Source organism: Miniopterus natalensis, chromosome 10 (genome assembly GCF_054644295.1).
Source record: "Miniopterus natalensis isolate mMinNat1 chromosome 10, mMinNat1.hap1, whole genome shotgun sequence".
Classification (NCBI taxonomy): domain Eukaryota; kingdom Metazoa; phylum Chordata; class Mammalia; order Chiroptera; family Miniopteridae; genus Miniopterus; species Miniopterus natalensis.
In genome coordinates this window covers 58,857,838-58,878,299 of record NC_142090.1, presented here as the reverse complement: position 1 = coordinate 58,878,299, position 20,462 = coordinate 58,857,838, and the positions used below count along the sequence as shown (strand labels likewise).

The 20,462-nt window shown below is 34.1% G+C and overlaps 1 protein-coding gene and 1 long non-coding RNA gene across 3 annotated transcripts in view; one reads left to right on the top strand and one right to left on the bottom strand.

The window, feature by feature from the left end:
* KRIT1 (KRIT1 ankyrin repeat containing) overlaps positions 1-15,515 on the top strand; it is a 32,534-nt gene extending 17,019 nt beyond the window's left edge. Inside the window, exons 11-17 of one of the 2 annotated variants that reach the window (XM_016218839.2) lie at positions 736-892; positions 1,953-2,104; positions 6,473-6,639; positions 7,418-7,505; positions 8,195-8,401; positions 14,399-14,515; positions 15,025-15,515. In XM_016218839.2, coding sequence (XP_016074325.1) covers positions 736-892; positions 1,953-2,104; positions 6,473-6,639; positions 7,418-7,505; positions 8,195-8,401; positions 14,399-14,515; positions 15,025-15,093 — 957 coding nt within the window. In that variant the 3' untranslated portion in view covers positions 15,094-15,515. Of the gene's footprint in view, positions 1-735; positions 893-1,952; positions 2,105-6,472; positions 6,640-6,775; positions 7,071-7,417; positions 7,506-8,194; positions 8,402-14,398; positions 14,516-15,024 lie in introns of those variants that run through there. The other variant, XM_016218841.2, reaches the window with a different exon arrangement.
* LOC148092272 (uncharacterized) overlaps positions 8,802-20,462 on the bottom strand; it is a 47,539-nt gene continuing 35,878 nt past the window's right edge. Inside the window, exon 2 of the long non-coding RNA XR_015715181.1 lies at positions 8,802-9,431. This is a non-coding gene — a long non-coding RNA (uncharacterized LOC148092272). The remainder of the gene's footprint in view (positions 9,432-20,462) is intronic.

The window sequence follows — 20,462 nt, the reverse complement described above, 5'->3', positions numbered from 1 at the left end:
AAAATAGATAAGTGGCATAAGCACACCCTTATGTTATACTTAATTGCAATTTATTTTCTAATTGTATCATTAAAAGACTTTTTTTTCTTGGCATCCAACTTTTTTTATTGGAATGAATAACATAAAAGGGATTAGGTACTTTTATCCAAAATGAACTTTCCTGAAAGTTTTTTGGAGGCCCCATAGCAACAAAAATGTATTGAGAATATCATTTGTCTCTGGGATTTTCTGAACTGGAGGAAAGAAACCGGCTCAGGTCCATTGCTTATAACTTTTACCTGCAAAGTGACTATCAGATTCCTCTTAGGGCAAATTATTGGTGGTACACATTTCTATAGTATAATTTGTGGCCAACTAGACTCATGAAGTACTGGACTAACACCAAATTTAGTTAACCAACATATATTCCTCGTTTGATATTTACATTGTACATAACAGCTTTAAAAATCCTCTCAGAAGATTTTGAAGCTGAGTTTTTAAAAACTCATTTGCCTTAGTTTTTCAAACTTATTTGACCATGGAATATCCAGAGGAAAACATGTTAGAAAATATAAATAATGGAAGTAAAATTTTTAAAAGTATTGCCAGCAGATTCTCACTTGAAGCAGTTTTTCTGATATTTTCCATGTTAGAAATCTATATTAAGCAGATGAAGTTGAAATTAAAGCATTTTGTTGGATTGGGTTGTATATTTTCTAACCAGGTTGCATAATTTATTATCATTCTTTGTTCTAGTATGAAAAAGTTCGAATATACAGAATGGATGGATCATACCGTTCTGTTGAACTGAAGCATGGAAATAATACCACAGTGCAGCAGATAATGGAAGGAATGCGTCTCTCTCAAGAGACACAGCAATATTTCACTATTTGGATCTGTTCAGAAAACCTCAGTAAGGAAGTTGCTATTTTGTTGAGTGAACCTCATTATTCCTTTGTCGAGAGTGGGTTGATAAATGTCAATATAACATCAGTTTATTAATGACTTAAATTTTGAAATGATACAGTGTTCTTTTCTTTTATATAAATTATTAGTGCTCAAACTGTTGAAACAGGTAAGCCTCTGGACCCGCCCTACCCCTGACTTCATTCAAACAATGATTTAAGGGCTAAAGACCAAAACCTTTCTTCTCTGGCAATGGAATTTGATTCAAATGCCGTTAAACATGGTGCTCATCCAACTTACCTTTGTTTTCAGTACTCAAAGTAATACACATTTTCTTTCTTTATATTTTCTTTCAAATCTTTTTATTTAAAATCAGTCTAATGTCACTGTAGATGTGTCTCTCAAAGTATTGCAAATACATAAAGGATTTAATTGAGGTTGTGATTGGTTATCTAATGGTTTAATTGTATTTTTTTTAAGCCAAATACTACTAATTGTATCACAATTAAATAGACTGTCATGGAATTAAGAATCTTAAATAGACTTAATAAATTGTATTTCTTTTAAGAATTATTCTCATAATTCTTATTATATATATTTTTTTATTTATTTTTATTTTTTTTTTAAATCCTCACCAAAGGATGTTTTTTCCATTGCTTTTCAGAGAGAGTTGAAAGGAGGGGTGGGGAGAGAGAGAAACATTGATGTGAGAGAGACACATCGATTGGTTGCCTCCCACACGTGCCCCAACCTGGGCTAGGGATTGAGCCTGCAACCTAGGTACATGCCCTTGGCCAGAATCAAACCTGGGACCCTTCAGTCCTCAGGCCAATGCTCTTAACGCCTGAGCCAAACCAGCTAGGGCAATTCTTATATTCTTAAAAACAAAAGCAATTAACCTCAAGTTGGGTAGTAAATTGATTAAAGTCAGTGTTGATAAAAGTTTAGACTTTTAATTTGTGCGTGTTCAGTAATTAAGTGCAGAGAGTTTAATACAAAGTTTCTGTGCATTGATATAATTTATTTATGTTTACATTATCATTTATAAAAGGAAAGATGTTTTTCAGGCCTTCAACTTAAACCTTATCATAAACCCTTGCAACATGTTCGGGACTGGCCAGAAATACTTGCTGAATTGACTAATTTGGATCCCCAAAGGGAAACACCACAGCTTTTCTTACGAAGAGATGTGAGACTTCCTTTGGAAGTTGAAAAAAAGGTTTGCTTGGAAATCTTTACAGTCATGTAAATGTACAGTGTTTATTGAGTTCCTATGGTAGGCACTAGAAGCAGAAATTGTGCTCTTCCTATGCGGGTGGGGTTTACTTTTGTTTTCTGTTCAATCCTCACATCCCTTTGGTAAGTGGTAGACTTTGAGTCAGACTACTTTATACAACTCCTGGATGGTTTTTCTGTTTTTACCTCCATTGTCCTAGAATACAAAAGAAATAAGAGACTCTATACTAAAGAGAATTAGCAACCAGATGGAAGACGGATTATACAAAAAAAATTTTTTTCAGAATAGTTAAAAAGTATAGTGTCAAAGGTAAACTTAATAACGTTAGGGGAGAGGTGATATAATGCAATCTGAAGGATGAATGGACAAAGAAGAAACCTAATGGAGGTATTACAAGTTAAACTAGGTACGATAGTCTAAATACAGTGGTAACTATAAAAATTGGGCTAGGATGGGAGTTCTGAATTCTCATAACTGTGAAAAAAATATACAGTGCATTTCCTTATTCTTTATTCAAGGAAATATTAACCACATCAGCTCGAGAAAGTTTCATTGACCATGTCCAAACTTGTGACTGACTACTCATATTGTTCCTCTTAGATAGATTTGATCCTGTTAGCCAAATATATTGGAAGGTATATAAAAATTTGTATGAAATATACCCAAAACTAAGATATTGGTTATTCATTAAAAATATGTTAGAATCACAAATAGAATGAAAGAAATAAAACCACTTGATCTTCTCAATCAACATAGAAAATTAGGAATAGACAGGAACTTCAATATGATAAATGGCATTTATGAAAACTCACAACTAACATCATACTCAATATTGAAAGACTGACAACATTCCTCTTTAAGATCTGAAACTGGACAAGGATGCCTGTTTTTACCACTGCTATTTAACACAGTACTAGAAGTTTTAGCCAGAGCAGTTAGACAAAAAAAAGAAAAAGAAAGAAAAGGTACAAAAGGTATCCAAATAGGAAAGGAGAAACTAAAACTGTTTCTATTCATAAATGACATGATCCTATATTTTGGAAATCCCTAAGAATCCACAAGAAAGCTATTAGATTCAGCAAAGTTGTAGGGTAGAAAAATCAGTTGTTTCTATACACCAGCAACAGACGATCCAAAAAAGGAAATCCATTAAAAAAGCATTAAAAGAATAAAATACCTAGGAACACTTTTAATAAAAGAGGTGCAAGCCTTGTATAATGAAAACTACAAAAACATTACTGAAAAAAATTAAAGAAGACTTAAGTAACTGGAAAAACATTCCATGTTCAAGGATAAGAAGGTTTAATATCCTTAAGATGATACTAGCAAAGTGATCTGATACAATGCAGTCCCTAACAAAATTCCAATGACCTCTTGTGTGGAAATGGAAAAGACAGTCCTCAAATTCATACGAAATAGCAAAGGGCTTTAAATAGCCAAAACAGCCTTGAAAAAGAGAATAAAGTTGGGGGACTCACATTTTCTAATTTTGAAACTTGTTAAACCATAAAACTTTTAGAAGAAAACATATGGGTAAATCTTTAAATTTGGCAGTGGATTTTTTGTAGATGTGACACCAAAAGCATAAAAAACAGATACATTGGACTTCATCAAAATTAAAACCATTGTAAATAAAAAGACATTATCAAGCAAGTGAAAAGATAACTGACAGAATGGGAGAAAATATTTGCAAATCATGTATCTGAAAAGGGTTTACTATATAGAATGTATAAAGAACTACAATTCAACAACAAAAAGACAGCCCAATTAAATTGGGCAAAGGACTTGAATAACATTTCTCCAGGAAATACAAATGAGATATCAGTTCAAACCCACTAAAATGGCTATAATAATAAAAATTTATAAAGGAAAATGACAGGTATTGGTGAAGATGCAGAGAAATTGGAACCCTTTTACATTGCAGGTGGGAATGTAAAATGGTGCAGTTGCTATGGAAAAGAGTTTAGTGATTCTTCAAAAAACTAAACAATTACCATATGATCCAGCAATTTCACTCCTAGGCATATACCTGAAGAATTGAAAACAAGAAATCAAACAGATACCTGTATCTCAGTGTTCATGGCAGCACTATTCACAATAGTCAGAAAGGTGGAAACAAAGTGTCCATCAACAGATAAATGGATAAACAAAAAAAAAACAAAACAAACAAACAAACAAACAAACAAAAAAAAATATATATATATATATATATATACCTACAATGAAATAGTATTCAGCCATAAAAAGGAATGAAGTTCTTATACATGCCGTGACACAGATAAACCTTGAAAACGTTATGCTAAATGAAATAACCCAGACAAAAAGGGATAAATATTGTATGATTCTGCTTACATTAAGTATTTAGAACAGGCAAATTAATGAACATGGAAAGTAGATTAGTGGTTGCCACAGGTGAATGGTGCAGGGAGAACAAGGAGGTATTGCTTAATTGTTACAGATTTTATTTGGGTGATGAAAAGTTGTGAAAATAGTGGTTGGTGATGATTGCTCAACATTGTAATAAATGTCACTAAATTATATACTTAAAAATGGTTAAAATGGAAAATTTTTTTGTTATATTTTAATAGTTTTAAAAAATGTATTCATGAAATCTATAAATAATGTAAGTATACTTAGTCTGTCTTCCTTCTCCACCTAAGTAATATTTTAAAAGTTGACTGATAGAGAAAAAGAGCAGTAATGATACTTAGATGATAAATTGCATAATTATCTTAATATAAAGTGGGCTCGAGTGAAAAAAAAGCAAGGGTTAGTAAATACTTAAGATAAATCGGAATGTCATGATCAACTGGTAAAAAGTAGTTGTGTTCTTTCACTTATTATCTAATTAAGAAAGTCCTGTTTGTGCCATCTGAAAAATAGAAGAATTACATTTATTGGTTAGCATCATTCTTTTAGGATGAAAATAGCCTGATTTCATTTAAAAGGAACAATTGTTTATGAATTCTCACTGAACATACTATTAGAAATTATAACTCAGCTGAAACTCTTCAAATTCACTAAGTCGACATTTTATTTCAATCTTTTTTCCAACATTTTATTTTGAGACATTAAAAACCCTAGGAAAGCTGAAAAAGTAAGAAAATTTACATCATATACCATTCATTAAATCACTAATTTAATATTTTGCTACATTTGCTTCCCCTTTTCTCCCTTTTCTTTGTGAACCATTTAAAAGTGAGTTGCAGACATTATGGCATTTCATTCCTGCATATTTCAACATACATCTCTCAAGGACATACCTATATACTGCGCTACCCTTTACAACCTGATAAAATTAATAATTCCATAACATCTAGTATCAGATACTCAGATCTAGACAAGGTTCATGCTTTGCATTTGATTATCTCTTCAGTCTCTTGTAATCTAGAACGATTCCCTCCATTGTTTTCTATGAAATTCTATTTTTTATATTATGGAGTATTATAAGATATTATTTTAGTTAGTATGACAAAAATAATCTTTACCATAAAAAGTTTGGATCATTGTGAGTTATATTTGTAAGTATTCATTCAGAAACTGTAGTTGGTGATTATTTCCAAGTGGAACTATATTCTACAGAGTAGCATTTTTTAGTCTGTTAATCTTACTGGATAAAGTGAAACTTTAAAAGTTTTTAAAACCTAAAAAAAGAATGCTCTCCATTAGTGTTATTTGAAAGTGCAAAGTATTTTTAGTCAAAACCTGTTTGTCTTCAACTTTTTAAATTACACTACATGTACCCTTCTGGGAATTAACACACTTCCTTTTATCTTCTTTGAGTTTATCTACTGTGTTGTATGAAGCATGAATAGAAAAATGTTTGAGAAATATAAAGAATTTAAATAAACTTGTGCTAGAAATTACCCATATCCATACACCAATGAAAATTTTATTGGACTGTGAATCAGAGGTTAGCAAACTATGGCCTATTGCCATATCTAACCTGCTGCCTATATATATCCTGCAAGTTATTAATGGTTGAAAAAAATTCAAAAGAACTGTATTTCATGTCATGTGAAAATTTTATGAAATTCAAATTTCAGTATCCATGTATAGAGCATTATTGGAATACTGCCACACCCATTTGTTGCTGTATTGCATGTAGCTGCTTTTGCACTAACAATAGCAGCTGAGTTACTTATAAGAGACTATATGGCTCATGAAGCTTAAAATAGTACTGTCTGACCCTTAATAGAAAAAAATTTTCAACCCCTGCTCTTAAGCAGTAACCACTTATTTATATATAAATATGTAATTTTTTGCTTTTCCATATTAGATAATGACAAGTTGTACATTTGTAACAGGAAATTGTAGCTTAACAACCAAATTATTCTTTTTTCTTTTAAGATTGAAGACCCACTAGCTATTCTTATTCTCTTTGACGAAGCCAGATATAATTTATTGAAGGGCTTTTATACAGCTCTTGATGCCAAACTGATAACACTGGCAAGTCTGTTGTTGCAAATAGTTTATGGAAATTATGAGAGTAAGAAACACAAGCAAGGTTTCCTAAAGTAAGTATTTCATATAATGTGTGGTCTTGTGCTATGCTTAAGATTCAGTTTAACCAAGAAAGTTTAGAAATATTTATATATTAGTTTGGAATTAAATATAGTCAGCCCTCTGTATCTGTGGATTCCACATTTACAGATTCAGCCAACCACAGGTTGAACCCATGCATACAGAGGGCTGACTAAGGGGCTGAGCATCCTTAGGAGTCCTGGAACCAACCCCCCTCAGATACCAAGGGACAACTATCATACAGGGCATGGAATGAGAAGGAAAAAACCAGAAAACTGTGGGTAAAGCATTCTTTAAGTTATACTCTCTCCAAATTATTTTTCTTATATTTCACTATAGTTTGATAATCCTTATACTTTCTAAATTTTATACTTTCTTTTTTAACATATGTTTAAAGAAGTTCACTAAAATTTGAATGAGTAATAGAAAAATGTTATAAGGCATATGCATTTAGTAATCCCACCACAAAACTAGTTTCATGTTTCATGTTGAGAGAAGACAGTGAGATTTTAGCACATCTAAAGTTAGTTTATTGTTTTAAATTTTTTAAAATATTTTGTGGCTATTGAGAGAAGAAACATTTCTCTAAATTGAGCTATGTTAAGATTGTAGCTTTTGTTTAAAATTTTTTTAGAGCTCTCTGATATTTTACAACATAGTATTTTTTAGTTCAAAAATCAAGTTACTTAAAGCCTTTTGTGTCTAAATGATTATATTACTTTAGCTACTAAAGATAATTTATTTAAAAGATGTTGGCATATTTGCTTACAGTGAAGAAAATCTAAAATCCATTGTACCCATTACCAAATTGAAAAGTAAGGCACCTCACTGGACAAACCGAATACTTCATGAATACAAGGTAAGCTGTTTAATAGAACTAACCAGACATTTTATAAGACAGTTGAAACTTTGTTAATATTATTAGTATGTTTTAAACATGGTATATAAAACATATAGTCCTGAAATTAAAAATGGATCTTCTGGTTGACATGCCTAAAACTGAAAGGAAGATATGTTTTGGGTTTTTTAAATTTTAAATTTATTTTAAAGAGAGAGGAAGGGGAAGAGAGAGAGAGATGTCTTTGTGAGAGAGAAGCATCGATTGGTTGCCTCCTTTACTTGCTTTGATCCAGGGATCGAACCCAAATCCTTTTGGTATACGGGATGACACATCAACCAACCAAGCCAGCCAGCCAGGGCAAGGAATACATTTTTATTTTTAATTTAGATTCTTTCAATAAATACCTTCTGTATGCTGGATACTGTGGTAAGGGCTAGTGATTTTTAAAAAAACATAATATCTCTGTCCATGAGTCACTTGAAAAACCTGATAGAATAGACCAAAAAAATATATTTTTAGACCTTGATATTTCCTTTTTTTTTAAAAATGTAAAATATGAAGAGAAAAATTGCTCTTGGGATAATGTCACACAGTTTTTTTCTTCTTGGGGGCAGCCCCGATTTTAGGAACTGCTTAATTGACCTATTTGGATTACCAAAGGTACCTTCTCCTTTCACATCTCTTTATTTTACTTTATTTGGTTTTAGAATCTTAGTACGAGTGAGGGTGTCAGTAAAGAAATGCATCACCTTCAGCGCATGTTCTTACAGAATTGTTGGGAAATTCCTACATATGGAGCAGCTTTTTTCACAGGACAAATATTTACAAAGGCAAGCCCCAGCAATCATAAAGTCATCCCTGTGTATGTAGGAGTGAATATAAAAGGACTTCATCTCCTCAACATGGAAACCAAGGTAGATTTTCAGCTGTTTTTGACCAATCACATTTTATAATATCTAAAATAACAGTATCTGCCTATATGAGGAATTTAGAAATGGCATATATAGAAGTCTGTTCATTGCGGTTTCATTTTTAATAGCAAAGGATGGGGGCGGGGTGTGTGAAAACTAAATGATTATCAATAGGTGTTAACACGTTAATTATAGTACATTTCTACATTGAAATACCTTGCGGCCATACAAAAGAATGAAGAATATTTTTGTGTAGAATGATCTCCAAGATAGATGTATTTAGTGGGGGAGGGAGAGGTGCTGAACCATATGTAATATGCTACCCTTTGTGTAAAAATGGGGGAAGCAGATATTTATCCAAAGAAAACCAAAACACTAACTCAAAGAAATATACACCACCATGTTCAATGTAGCATTTTTTACTGTGGTAAAGATATGGAAACAACCTAATGCATAAAGAAAATGGTGATACACACACACACACACGGAATATTATTTAGCCATAAAAATGAAATCTTGCCATTTGCAACATGGATGGATCTTGAGGGCATTATGCTAAGTGACATAAGTTAGACTGAGAAAGACAAATACCATTCATTTATATGTGGAATATTACCAAAAAAGACAAAACTAATATGTTATATGTCAATTATAGCTCAGTTTTTTAAAATTGCAGGGAAGTGAACACTATATTTACATAAATATCTATTGCTTGTGAAGCATAAAGTCTCTTGAAGCCTTTAGAGAAGGGAACCAGGAAACTGGTAACAAGAGTAGGAAGGAGACTTTTCACTCTATGCCATTTGCAACTTGTGATTATATTGCATATTTTAAAAATCAATTAGATTTAAATGAAAAAGATACATAATTGAAGAGGAAAATACAGTATCTGACACAGAAGCTTCATTTGAAAATTAGAATTAGTTACAAAAATCTTTTGAGCAGACAGGATGAAGTGTGGAAGGGATTATGAATACCCATTGGAAGACATCAACTTGTTACTCTGTTGTGCTCCTTTTTCCAGTCGAAATCACTATAATATAAAATATGGGGTCATCAGTTATTTTTAGTATATTTACATTTTATAGGATGATCAACTTTCTAGTTTGTATAGGAAGCTAATAAAAATCAAATATATTTTGTTCAGTTAGATTTCTCAAGAATAGAACATTTTCCAAGTCAGTTAAAGTAATAACAAAGCTCATACATTAATAGAACCAGTGGCGTGGAAACATGGAACAGACTGATGAATCTCAGAGGGAAGGGGGTGTGGGGGGCGGGAAGAGATTAACCAAAGAATTTATATGCATATACACATAGCCTATGGACACAGACAGTAATGTGGGGAAGCCTGGGGCAGGGCGAGGACTGGGTGGAGGGAGGCAACGGGAGGAGTGTATCTTTAATACTCTCAGCAATAAAGACTTTTTAAAAAAACATACTTTAGGCTAGGAAATTTCATCATAAACCTAATTTTTTTTTTAATCCTCACCCGAGGATATTTTCCATTGCTTTTCAGAGAGTGGGTGGAGGGGGAGAGAAAAACATCAAACTTCGATGTGAGAGAGAGACATCGGTTGATTGGTTGCCTCCTGCCCTCACCCCAACCCAGAGGCCATGGGTTGAGCCTGCAACCTAAATGTGTGCTCTTGGCTGGAATTGAACCCAGGACCCTTCAGACTGAGGGCCGACGCTCTAACCACTGAGCCGAACTGGCTAGGGCCATAAACCTAATTTTTATTTTCATCATTTTTATAAGTATTATGAATCATGTAACTTCTGAAAGTATCCTAATCGCAGTTTGGTCATTTCATGATAACTCAAGATCATCCTTATGGACAGCAGTTATTTTACCATGCTGTTAGATATGCCTGTGAATGGAGGTAGAGAGTATATAGGGACATCAGGCAGATTAGGGACTGACTTCAGTAATTCACCTCAAACTTGACTTTTTTTTCTTTAATCCTCACCTGAGGATATTTTTTCCATTGCTTTTTAGAGAGTGTAAAAAGGTGTGGGGGAAGAGAGAGAGAGAAACATCGATTGGTTGCCTCCCACACATGTCTCAACCAGAGCCAGGGATCAAGCCTGCAACCGAGGTATGTGCCCTTAGCTAGAATCAAACCCAGGACCCTTTGGTTCCCAGGCCGACACACTGACTAATGAGCCAAACCAGCTAGGGCTGAAACTTGATTTTTTTAAGTTTATTTTTCAATTACAGTTGACATACAATATTATATTAGTTTTAGGTATACAACATAGTGATTAGACATTTATATACTTTACTAAATGGTCACCCCAGTAATTCTCATACCCATCTGACACCATCTACAGCTATTACAGTATTATTGTCTATATTCCCTATGCTGTACTTTGCATCCCAAAGACTGTTTTTATGTCTGGCAGTTTGCACATCTTAATCCCTTTCACCTTTTCAACCATCCCCTCCAGTGCCCCTCCCATCTGGCAACTATCAGTTTGTTCTCTGTATCTGTGAGTTTGTTTCTGTTTTGTTTGTATTGTTTTTCAAATTCTACATATGAGTAAAACCATATGATACTTGTCTTTCTTTGTCTAACTTATTTCACTTAGCATAATTTTTTTTAAGTGTCTGATGTCAGCTTGTTTTTGGATTATTTGCTTATCATTTTCTGTTTCAACTATTTTAGTGACACAAAATAGCTTTTTATTAGCTTGTAATAACCACTTTTTATGTTGTTAAAGAAAATGAAGGAGAAATTCCCCTCGCCATTCAAGAAATTTTTCCTCTGCTACTTTAAAGTATTTTATACCAGTGTTTACAAATCCTTCATTGAAGTGGATGGTAGTGCTGAGGGTGTAATGCTGAGCCTTTTCTCTGTACTCTATTTTATGTTTGACTTTTAGCATCCAAATGATGATTCAGCAATATCTTATACCATTTCATATTATGAATAATATTAACAGTCTGCTTTTTCAGGATAAGATGTTCATTTTCTAGAAATATAAATAGAAATAGTGTGCTTGGGAATATAAGAAGATGATTGAACCCAAGGGTAATGATGTTTTCTGTCCACATAATCATTATCTTGTACTCTGTAAGTCACTTATAAATTTATAGCACCTGTGAAAGCTCTAAAGGATTACATTTTCTAATCATCACAGGTGGGAGCAATCAACTTGTCCTCATTTGTCTTAGATTCACCAACATCTGCCAGGGTTGAATTTGACAAGCTTACTTAAACATCTTTATCAGCGAAAATACTTTCATTTGCATTTAAAATCTACATGAAATACAATAGCTTCAGAGATTAATTCTGAGGAACAGCCATAGAATACAGCTGTGGGCTGTTTTTTTATCATTTCTACCTTCTGTATTTTGTTTCTTTTTGAAATACTGAAGGTTGCCCATCAGAAAATATAGCTCAACCAATTTCGTATTCTCATCAGAGACTTGTCTGTTCTACTTACTTAAAATGTAGACACTACTGAATAGATAAATACACTGTGTTGTGGTTGAGTGTTTTACTATATTGAATGCATTGCAGGCTTCCTAACTGAATTATACTTGTTGATATATCTTCAGCCTTAATAGTATCACTGCCAATGGATTGTTCTTTGCTAATGTCAATTTAGACCATAATGCCCCTCTGAAATAAAAGTGCTTTTTAAAATACCCACACATGCTATTCTTTGTGATTACTTGTCAACATCACAATTTCTCCTGTCTGTCCTGGTCAGCTATGTGGTACTGCTGTGGTTTTCCATTTTCTGCTCTCAAGTATCCCTGCCATTTCTCTGTGCTTTTTTAAACACTTTGCCCTTTTTATGTTTTACCTCCTAATGAGAGCTACTTTTTCCTTCTGGAGCAGATAGATCTCTCAAAACCATAATGTGGACTCTGGCTCTTTAACCCCATTAGCTGTTTTTATTATTGTGGATTTCTCAAGAATTCCTTTTCCCCTGTACATTGGCTTTTAACAACAAAACCTTTAGTTTTAACTTGTGGTCTCAGTACTTTTATTGGTAATTTAACTTCCACATAGTTGAGTTGGTATACCACAGATGTATGTTTTCCTTATTTTAAACTCTGTTGAGGCTATATTAATGGACTATTTCCTGCCTCTTGATTAAACAAATTTCAGGTGACTGATCTTCAAAAGATAGGCAATTTGATGTATTATGAAATCTCAACTCAGTGTTTCAGTGTGCACCTTGGTAAATAGCTATTTTATCATATCCTATCTATAAAGTTATATTTTACAATATAAATGTAGATAGCTAATTTTACACAAGAATGTTACTAGTTTCCCATTATATATGATAGTCATATAAATTAATTATACTGTTTTATTTACAGAAAACCTCACTTTTAAAATACCTTAAATCATTAACTTTTTAGCATATCCTTAGTTTATTATTTACAATCATTAAGTCAAGAACTGTTAGTCATAGAAAGCTAATGTTTCTAAACATACATATTTTAAAGGATGGCATGAACACTGTATACAGAATATATTTTTAGGGCAAGGAAATGCAACTTACTGCTGGGAGAGAATTATTAAAAAATAATCAAAAGAATATATTGAATGCCTACTTACATATACCATTATGTTAGGAAAGTATAAGCATAGGTTGCTCTAATGTTTTTTAAAAATAGTTCTGTTGAACTTACGAAGAGTATATTTTTAAGTATGCTTATTTTTACAATAAATATATCAGTATACTTATTTTCAGTGAGATGAAATTGCCTAAGTCAACATGTTACTCCATTACATAAATTTCAGATCTGAAAGTACTGTGTGAATATTCAAAAGATACTGAATAAAGTAAAAGGAATTGTTTTAACATGCAGAAAGTAAAGACTTGTAATACATTTAATTTTCTTGAAATTCACTGATATAATGGTCATCTTTTTTATTCCTCAGCTTTAACTGAGAGAGAATTGACATACAACATTGTGTAAGTTTAAGGTGTACAACACGTTGGTTTGATAGACATATATTGTGAAATGATTACCACAATAGCATTAGCTAACACCTCCATCACATCATATAATTACCATTTCTTTTTTGTAGTGAGAACATTTAAGATCATTTAGCAACTTTCAGATATATAGTAGAGTATTACTTACTATAGTCCCCATGCTGTACATTAGATCCACAGAACTTATTCATCTTTTAACTGAAAGTTTGTACTCTGTAACCAACATCCCTTGGATTTCCCTCACCCCCCAGCCCCTAGTAACCACCATTCTACTCTCTGTTTCTAACAGTTCAGGTTTTTTTAGATGCCACATACAAGTGATATCATATAGTATTTGTCTTTCTCTATCTGACTTTTTAATTTTTTTTAAAGGCAAATCAGACTTTATTTATTTATTTATTTTAATATATCTTTATTGATTTCAGAGACAGAGGAAGGGAGAGGGAGAGAGAGAGTTGAAACATCAGTGATGAGAGAGTTGTCATTGATTGGCTGCCTCCTGCACCCCCCTAACTGGGGCTCGAGCCCACAACCTGGGCATGTGCCCTGACCGGGAATTGAGCCATGATCTCCTGGATCCTAGGTCCATGCTCAACCGCTGAGCCTGGCCAGGCTCTTTATCTGACTTTTAAATTCCACACACAAGTGATATCATATAGTATTTGTAATGTAATGTCGCTTAATGTAAAGCCCTTAGGGTCCATTCATGTGGATGCAAATGACAGGATTTCCTTATTTCTCATAGTTGAATAATATTCATATATGCACATACATGTATACATATATACACATACATACCACTGAATGAGCATCTTTTAAAATTTTTGTCAAACTGATAAAAAGAATATCATTGCTTAAGGCAGTATCCTGAGAGTCTACCATATATGTAGCTCTGTACTGCAGGCTGTGTGTAGTTAGTATGGTGCGTTCTTTGAATAAGTTTTATTCTAACATTAGACCTGACTAGATAAGCGTAGATAGTAAGAGATTGGTGTTTTTAACATTTCAATACAACAATTTTTAATTATGTTGTAGGCTTTACTCATCAGTCTTAAGTATGGCTGTTTTATGTGGCAATTGGGAGATGCTGACACATGTTTTCAGATCCATAGTATGGAAAATAAAATGAGTTTTATAGTACACACAAAACAGGTAAGTACTTATCACTTACTCTAGACTTCTAATAATGAACTACTATATTAGTAAAATTATTTTTTATAAAATTACAATCCATTTTACTTCAATGAAAACTGCTAATATGACATGAAATTAAAACATTTAAGACCAAGGGAAAAAAGCAGGCCTTTCCTAAGCAAACAAAGTCAGAAACTTATCTGAATAATTTATTTCTGTCTTATAACAGTGGAACACTCTTTTTCTGCCATTATAAAAAGTTCTAGTCAGGATTGCCTGTCTCTTCTGCCAAGGTAGAGGGTGGTCCTTCTCTGTTCTTGACCAGTATCCTATGTGAGCCACTAGTTGAATCCAGCAGGTTGTTTCTTAAATCCCTTCAAAGGCCTGAGTAAATACTCTATTCTTGACAAGCTGCCCCCTAATAAAAAAGTTTCTTTTAAAATAGCTAGAGAACTGCCTACTTTCATGCATGTCGTTTACTGATCTCACATATTTCATATTTATTGTCAACTTGTTTTACTTTGTAGGCCGGCCTGGTGGTGAAACTGTTAATGAAGCTAAATGGGCAGTTAATGCCTACCGAAAGAAATCCTTGAGAGGAAAGCAATTGATACTTAAGCTGCTGCATTTTGTGATACAGACTTTTTTCCATGAAAGATTTCTTAAACTATTACTTTTAACAAGGCACCTAGTCTCTTGTAATATATATGTATACTATTACGTTGTACAGAATCTGTACTTATGTTTGGTGTGTAATATACCAATTACTTTTATATAATATCCTCATAAGCTATTCTAATTTTTCAGAGAAATACACAAAAAAGTGTAGATTGATAGTCTGTATAATGTTAGACCAAATAGTAAGCTTTATAAAAAGTTATTTTTGGTAAATGGTAAAGAATTTAGAGCGGAATGTGATGAAATTAAAATACATACAGCTTTGCTATAATTATGTGTCATTTCAAAACATACTTGAAAGTCAACATGATTTTAATAAAGAAATGTATTTTCTACTTAAGCCATTATAACACTTATTTAAAACATTTTCTGTAATTTCTGAACATTTCTCAGCATGTTTTTGAAAGACTTGGTTAAAATGGATCTAGGATAAACTAGTAACCCCCTGCATCATAATTACCTGGGTACCTCTTTAAAAAATGAGGATTTCAGAAACTCACTTTAAATAAGTCCATTTTCACTGTGGAAGTAGCAGGGCCTGGGAATCTTAAGTTTGGGTTAGTTTTATGTTGAAATAATTCCAGATCCAATAATGAATTTGGATCATTAAAGTTAATTTCACAAAATTGCCTGGCACACAAGCACATATGTACATAGATACATAGGTTAAATGACACTCTCTAGGTAATCGTAGTTGCATTTATTAAGTTTATGTTGTATTTTTATGAGTAGGCTTAGTGATTTATTTATATTGCCTTTACATTATAGGATGTAGATCACCAAATATTTGGTTGTTTCATTTAGGGGAATACTGATATAAATGAGGAGCTAACTTGATTAACCAGCTCTTTAATAAGCTCAGGAACAAGTCTTTCCAAGCTAGTAGATCGATGTTCTAAGTAAGTTCAGAGATAGCCATATTTAAAGTTATCCTACAGATTATAGTATTTATATATCATCACCTATTCTTTATATAAACCTCTTATTTCTAATGGTGCTCTGTCTGAGCCTTATTAAAATTAAGATTATGTAGATAAGTAAGTTTAATGATAAAGCCCGATTTAATTCTGTGCTAAGCACTTTTGATTCTGCATGGGCAATGCCCTGGTTCAGTTTCATCCATCCCAATGGCCTCAGCTGTTACAAAAAGCCCTGTTGACTGGCAAACCTAGAAACTCAGCCTCATTCTCTCTTCTGAACTCTAGATCTTAGTTTCCAATTTTGTCCTCATAAGCCGCCACATTTTGTGATACAGACTTTTTTCCATGAAAGATTTCTTAAACTATTACTTTTAACAAGGCACTTAGTCTAGCTTCACCTAGTGGCCCACACGAGGAACTTCAGTTTCATCACAGCTGGAAAGAACTGCTTCGCCTCCTTGCTCCATTCTGTGCCTACGCTCGTATTCTGTGATTGGTTAATGGCATTACCAAGTTGCACCCAGTTGCTTAGCCTGGAAATCTTGGCGTGGCCTTCAACTTTTACCTCTAATCACCCCACATGTTCCACTTATCGAGTCTGTCCAATGTCTTGCCGGTCCTTTTCCACCCCTTCCTCCGTTTGCACAGCACCCACCCTAGTTCAAGTCCTTGTCATCTGTTCCTAAACTCGTAGCTTCCTCCCCTGACTTGGGCTCTAACCCTGCTCTCCTGTCACATCGGTGCCAACCTAACCTTTCTCAAAGATCTGATCATTTCATTATCCTTTGAAAACTCTCCTCACTACATGTTGAATTTAACCCCAGTCCCTTATTACTGAATACAGGGCCCTTAATTCTGGCACACACCTCCCTATCCAGACTAACGTCCAACCCTTCCACATCATCCTGTGCTCCTCCCTGCCCAGTGTTTCCTCACCCTGACTGCAGTCGCATGGGCAGTTTACTTTATGACTTGAAATTTTAGGGTGGGGCCCAAGCATTTCCATTTTTAAAGTTTCTCCATGGGATTTTGATGTATAGCTTAGGGTTTAGAACTGCTGTTATAACCAATTTTAACTAGGAGATAGCCGAATGGTGTGGTAAGGATGCAATGATACTACATTAAACAACTCCCTGCTCCATAGAATATAGTGTACCCTCCCAGAGTTGGACAGTTTCCCTTCCCTGTACAGAAGGGAAGAGAAGACTATTAGAACAGCATGGCTATGAAAGTCTTAAAAATATATAGCATTAAAAAATCAATTTTAAAAATTAGTATTGAGAAATGAACAATAAGGAGGAAATGCAAACAGCTTTTAATGACTGCCTAGAATGGGCCAGGCATTATATGTGCAGTGAGAATAAAAGATGCCATTTTCCTTTTCATCACTGGATAAATCTGAGTGCCTTTTGTGTGCCAAGGGTCCAGTAGGAAGGAAAACAAAGTCCTGCTTTTGGTGAGCAAAGTTTAATGAGGAAGATGATAATGCTCATGGAAATATATATGGATAAACTCTAATAAGTGTGATGAAAGAAAAATCAAGTGTACTATCTAACTATAAAAAAGGGAATGATCAAGTCTTAGACAAAGCTCAGATTTGTGTGTTGAAAGATCATCCTGGGCCAGCGCACAGAAGGGCTCAAAGGGGCCTGAGTAAGAAAGTATAAGACAAGGGGAAGAAAAAGATCAATGTTTCGACAAAAGCCAGTGACCTGTGGATACGAGAGGTAAGGAAGAGAGAGGACTTAGAAATAATTCTCCTTTCTGTCCTGGGCAACTGGGAAAAGGGCTCCGTACAACTGTCTGATACAGGGAATGGACGAGGGGGGTTTAAAGAAGGAAGTGTTGAGCTCAAGTGGCGATGCCTGAGGCTGGAGCTCAGAAGCTCTGTGGGAGACGACAACTGAAACTCCAGGCACCGATTCAAAGCCACACAGGGAGAGAGCAGAGTGAGAAGCAAGCCAAAGAACACTAGCATTTGAGAACTGGGCAGAGGGAGAGCAGTGCATATCGTTGTCAGGAAAGCTGGGTGTGTGTAAGGAAAAGAAAGAGCTCGGCCTCGTCCTATGCACTGTGTATTCAACGCATTTCATATGGGCAAACGTTACGTTAAAAGATCTTTAATATCACTAAAGAGAAAAACAGTATGTTTTAGTGGCAGAGAGCACATTCATTTATGGATATTTTAAAAACAGCTATCATGAGAGAGAGGTGTTTAAAATGCATTTCAAGTAAAAAGGAAAGCGAAAGAATAAAAATTTAGAGCCCCTGGAACTCATGCGCGGCTGGTGGTAATGCAGACTGGCACAACCACTTCGGAAAAAACAGTTCGGTAGTTTCTTCTATGCTATACATGCACCTACTACAGGACCCAGTAATTCCACTCCTAGGCATTTATCCAAAAGACGAAAACTTATATTCATGAAAAAATCTGTATGCAAATATTAACGGGTTATATTTTCTGCAACTCAAATACCCTTCAGTGGATGAGTGAGTAAACAAAGCCAGGCACATTCTATTTCTGTTCAGCGACAAAGAGAATGAACTATTGGTGCGCAATATGAATACATTCCAAATGCATTATATTAACTGAAAGAGGCCAGGCTCAGAAGGTTACATGCCGTCGCACTGCCTTCCATCTAGATGGCATTCTGGAAAAGGCAAAACTATAGGGTCAGGAAGCAAACAGTGGTTATCAGAGGTTAAGGTTGGGGGTGAGGGGGTGTGGGAATAAATAAATATAAACGGGCGGCATGAAGAGATTTAGGAGAATAAAAGAAATGTTCTGTATCCTGATTTTGACTGACAAATAGTGGTGTTTTTTTAAATCTCACAAAACTGTACATCAAAAAAAGAAACATTTTACTGTACATAAATTTTGCAAGTATATCTAAGAATCACAACTTGCTATACAAGTTAAAAATTTACCAAAGTTTTCTAAAGATTTAATAGAAATATGTTAGTACTTGAATTCCAATTGTGTGTGGTCAGAGAAGATTACAGAGAGGTTATATGTTTGAAAATGCAGACAACTTTAAACAAACTGGAAATATAAATCTTTGCTAACAGAAATGCAAAATGACCTTATTAAATTTGTTAAAATTGTATGAAATAATAAAAAACTACTGAGTACATAAACAAAAATTAATGGTGGCTCAGCGCTGAGATATTTTGGGTGGCGCTGATCATTGGTTGAATCTTCTGGTAAAGCAGTCTGGAAAATGTTTACTCCCCTTGACCTGACGATCCCACATTGAAGGCAGTCCAAGGATGAACCCACTGCCCACACTTTCTCATTTGCAGGGTTTCAGTGGTAAAATTTCCCCGCTTGCCTAGGGAATAAACTGTATGTGCTAAAATTCAATGAGGAAAAAAATAATAGTTTATAACATTACCATAAAAATAGAACAAAACTGTACAGTTAAAAATAATGTAGTCCTAGCTGGTTTGGCTCAGTGGTTAGAGCGCTGGCCTGAGGACTGAAGGGTCTTGGAGTCCATTCCGGTCAAGGGCACGTACCTCAGTTCCAGGCTCGATCCCCAGCCTTGGTCGGGGTGAGTGTGGGAGGCAACCAACTGATGTGTCTCTCACACCGATGCTTCTTTCCCTTCTACTCTCTCTAAAAAAGCAATGGAAAAAATATCCTTGGGTGAGGCTTAAAAAAATATATATCCAAGGCAATTGCTTTTAAAACAAGTCTCTCCCAGAGCATACCAGGTGCCTTACCTGTTACAGAATCATGTAATTGTGCCACCAACTCAATTAGATGAGCAAATAACCCAAGTATCTGAAACCAGTAATTAAAGCATCATTTGTTGACTTTGGGAGCTGTAGGATGTTTTAATAATGTGCCTTCCCAGTTACATGTTACAGATGCTGATAATGCTTTTTTTGTGTTTACTGAATATATACCAGTAGGGTAGTAAAAGGGAATGAACCTAAAATGACAATTCATCTGCAGATAGAATAACAGATAAACAATTTTTACTAAAGTCAGCTGTGTGCCATTTTTCCTTTCTGGGTTCTTTGCTTTCAGTTAATATTTAAGTTAGTTATGTACACATAACCACTAGGAAGAATAAAAGCCAGTCTGGATTTTTTACTTATTTCAGCCATTTCACTCACAAATAATTAAATGTATATAGTTAAAAGTGGATTTTAGTTAATTTTATTTGAACTTTGGCTTACTTGTTAAGTTATTTACTATTTTAAAGTATGTGGGTGTTCACAGATCACATAATATTTTATGTCATATAATAGGTTAAACACAGGGTATTACTAAGTGCTATAAAATTAATAACTTTCCCCTCTTTCTTAGTCACAATCAGTCATGAAATGAATGGTAAAATATTTCATATTTACATTAT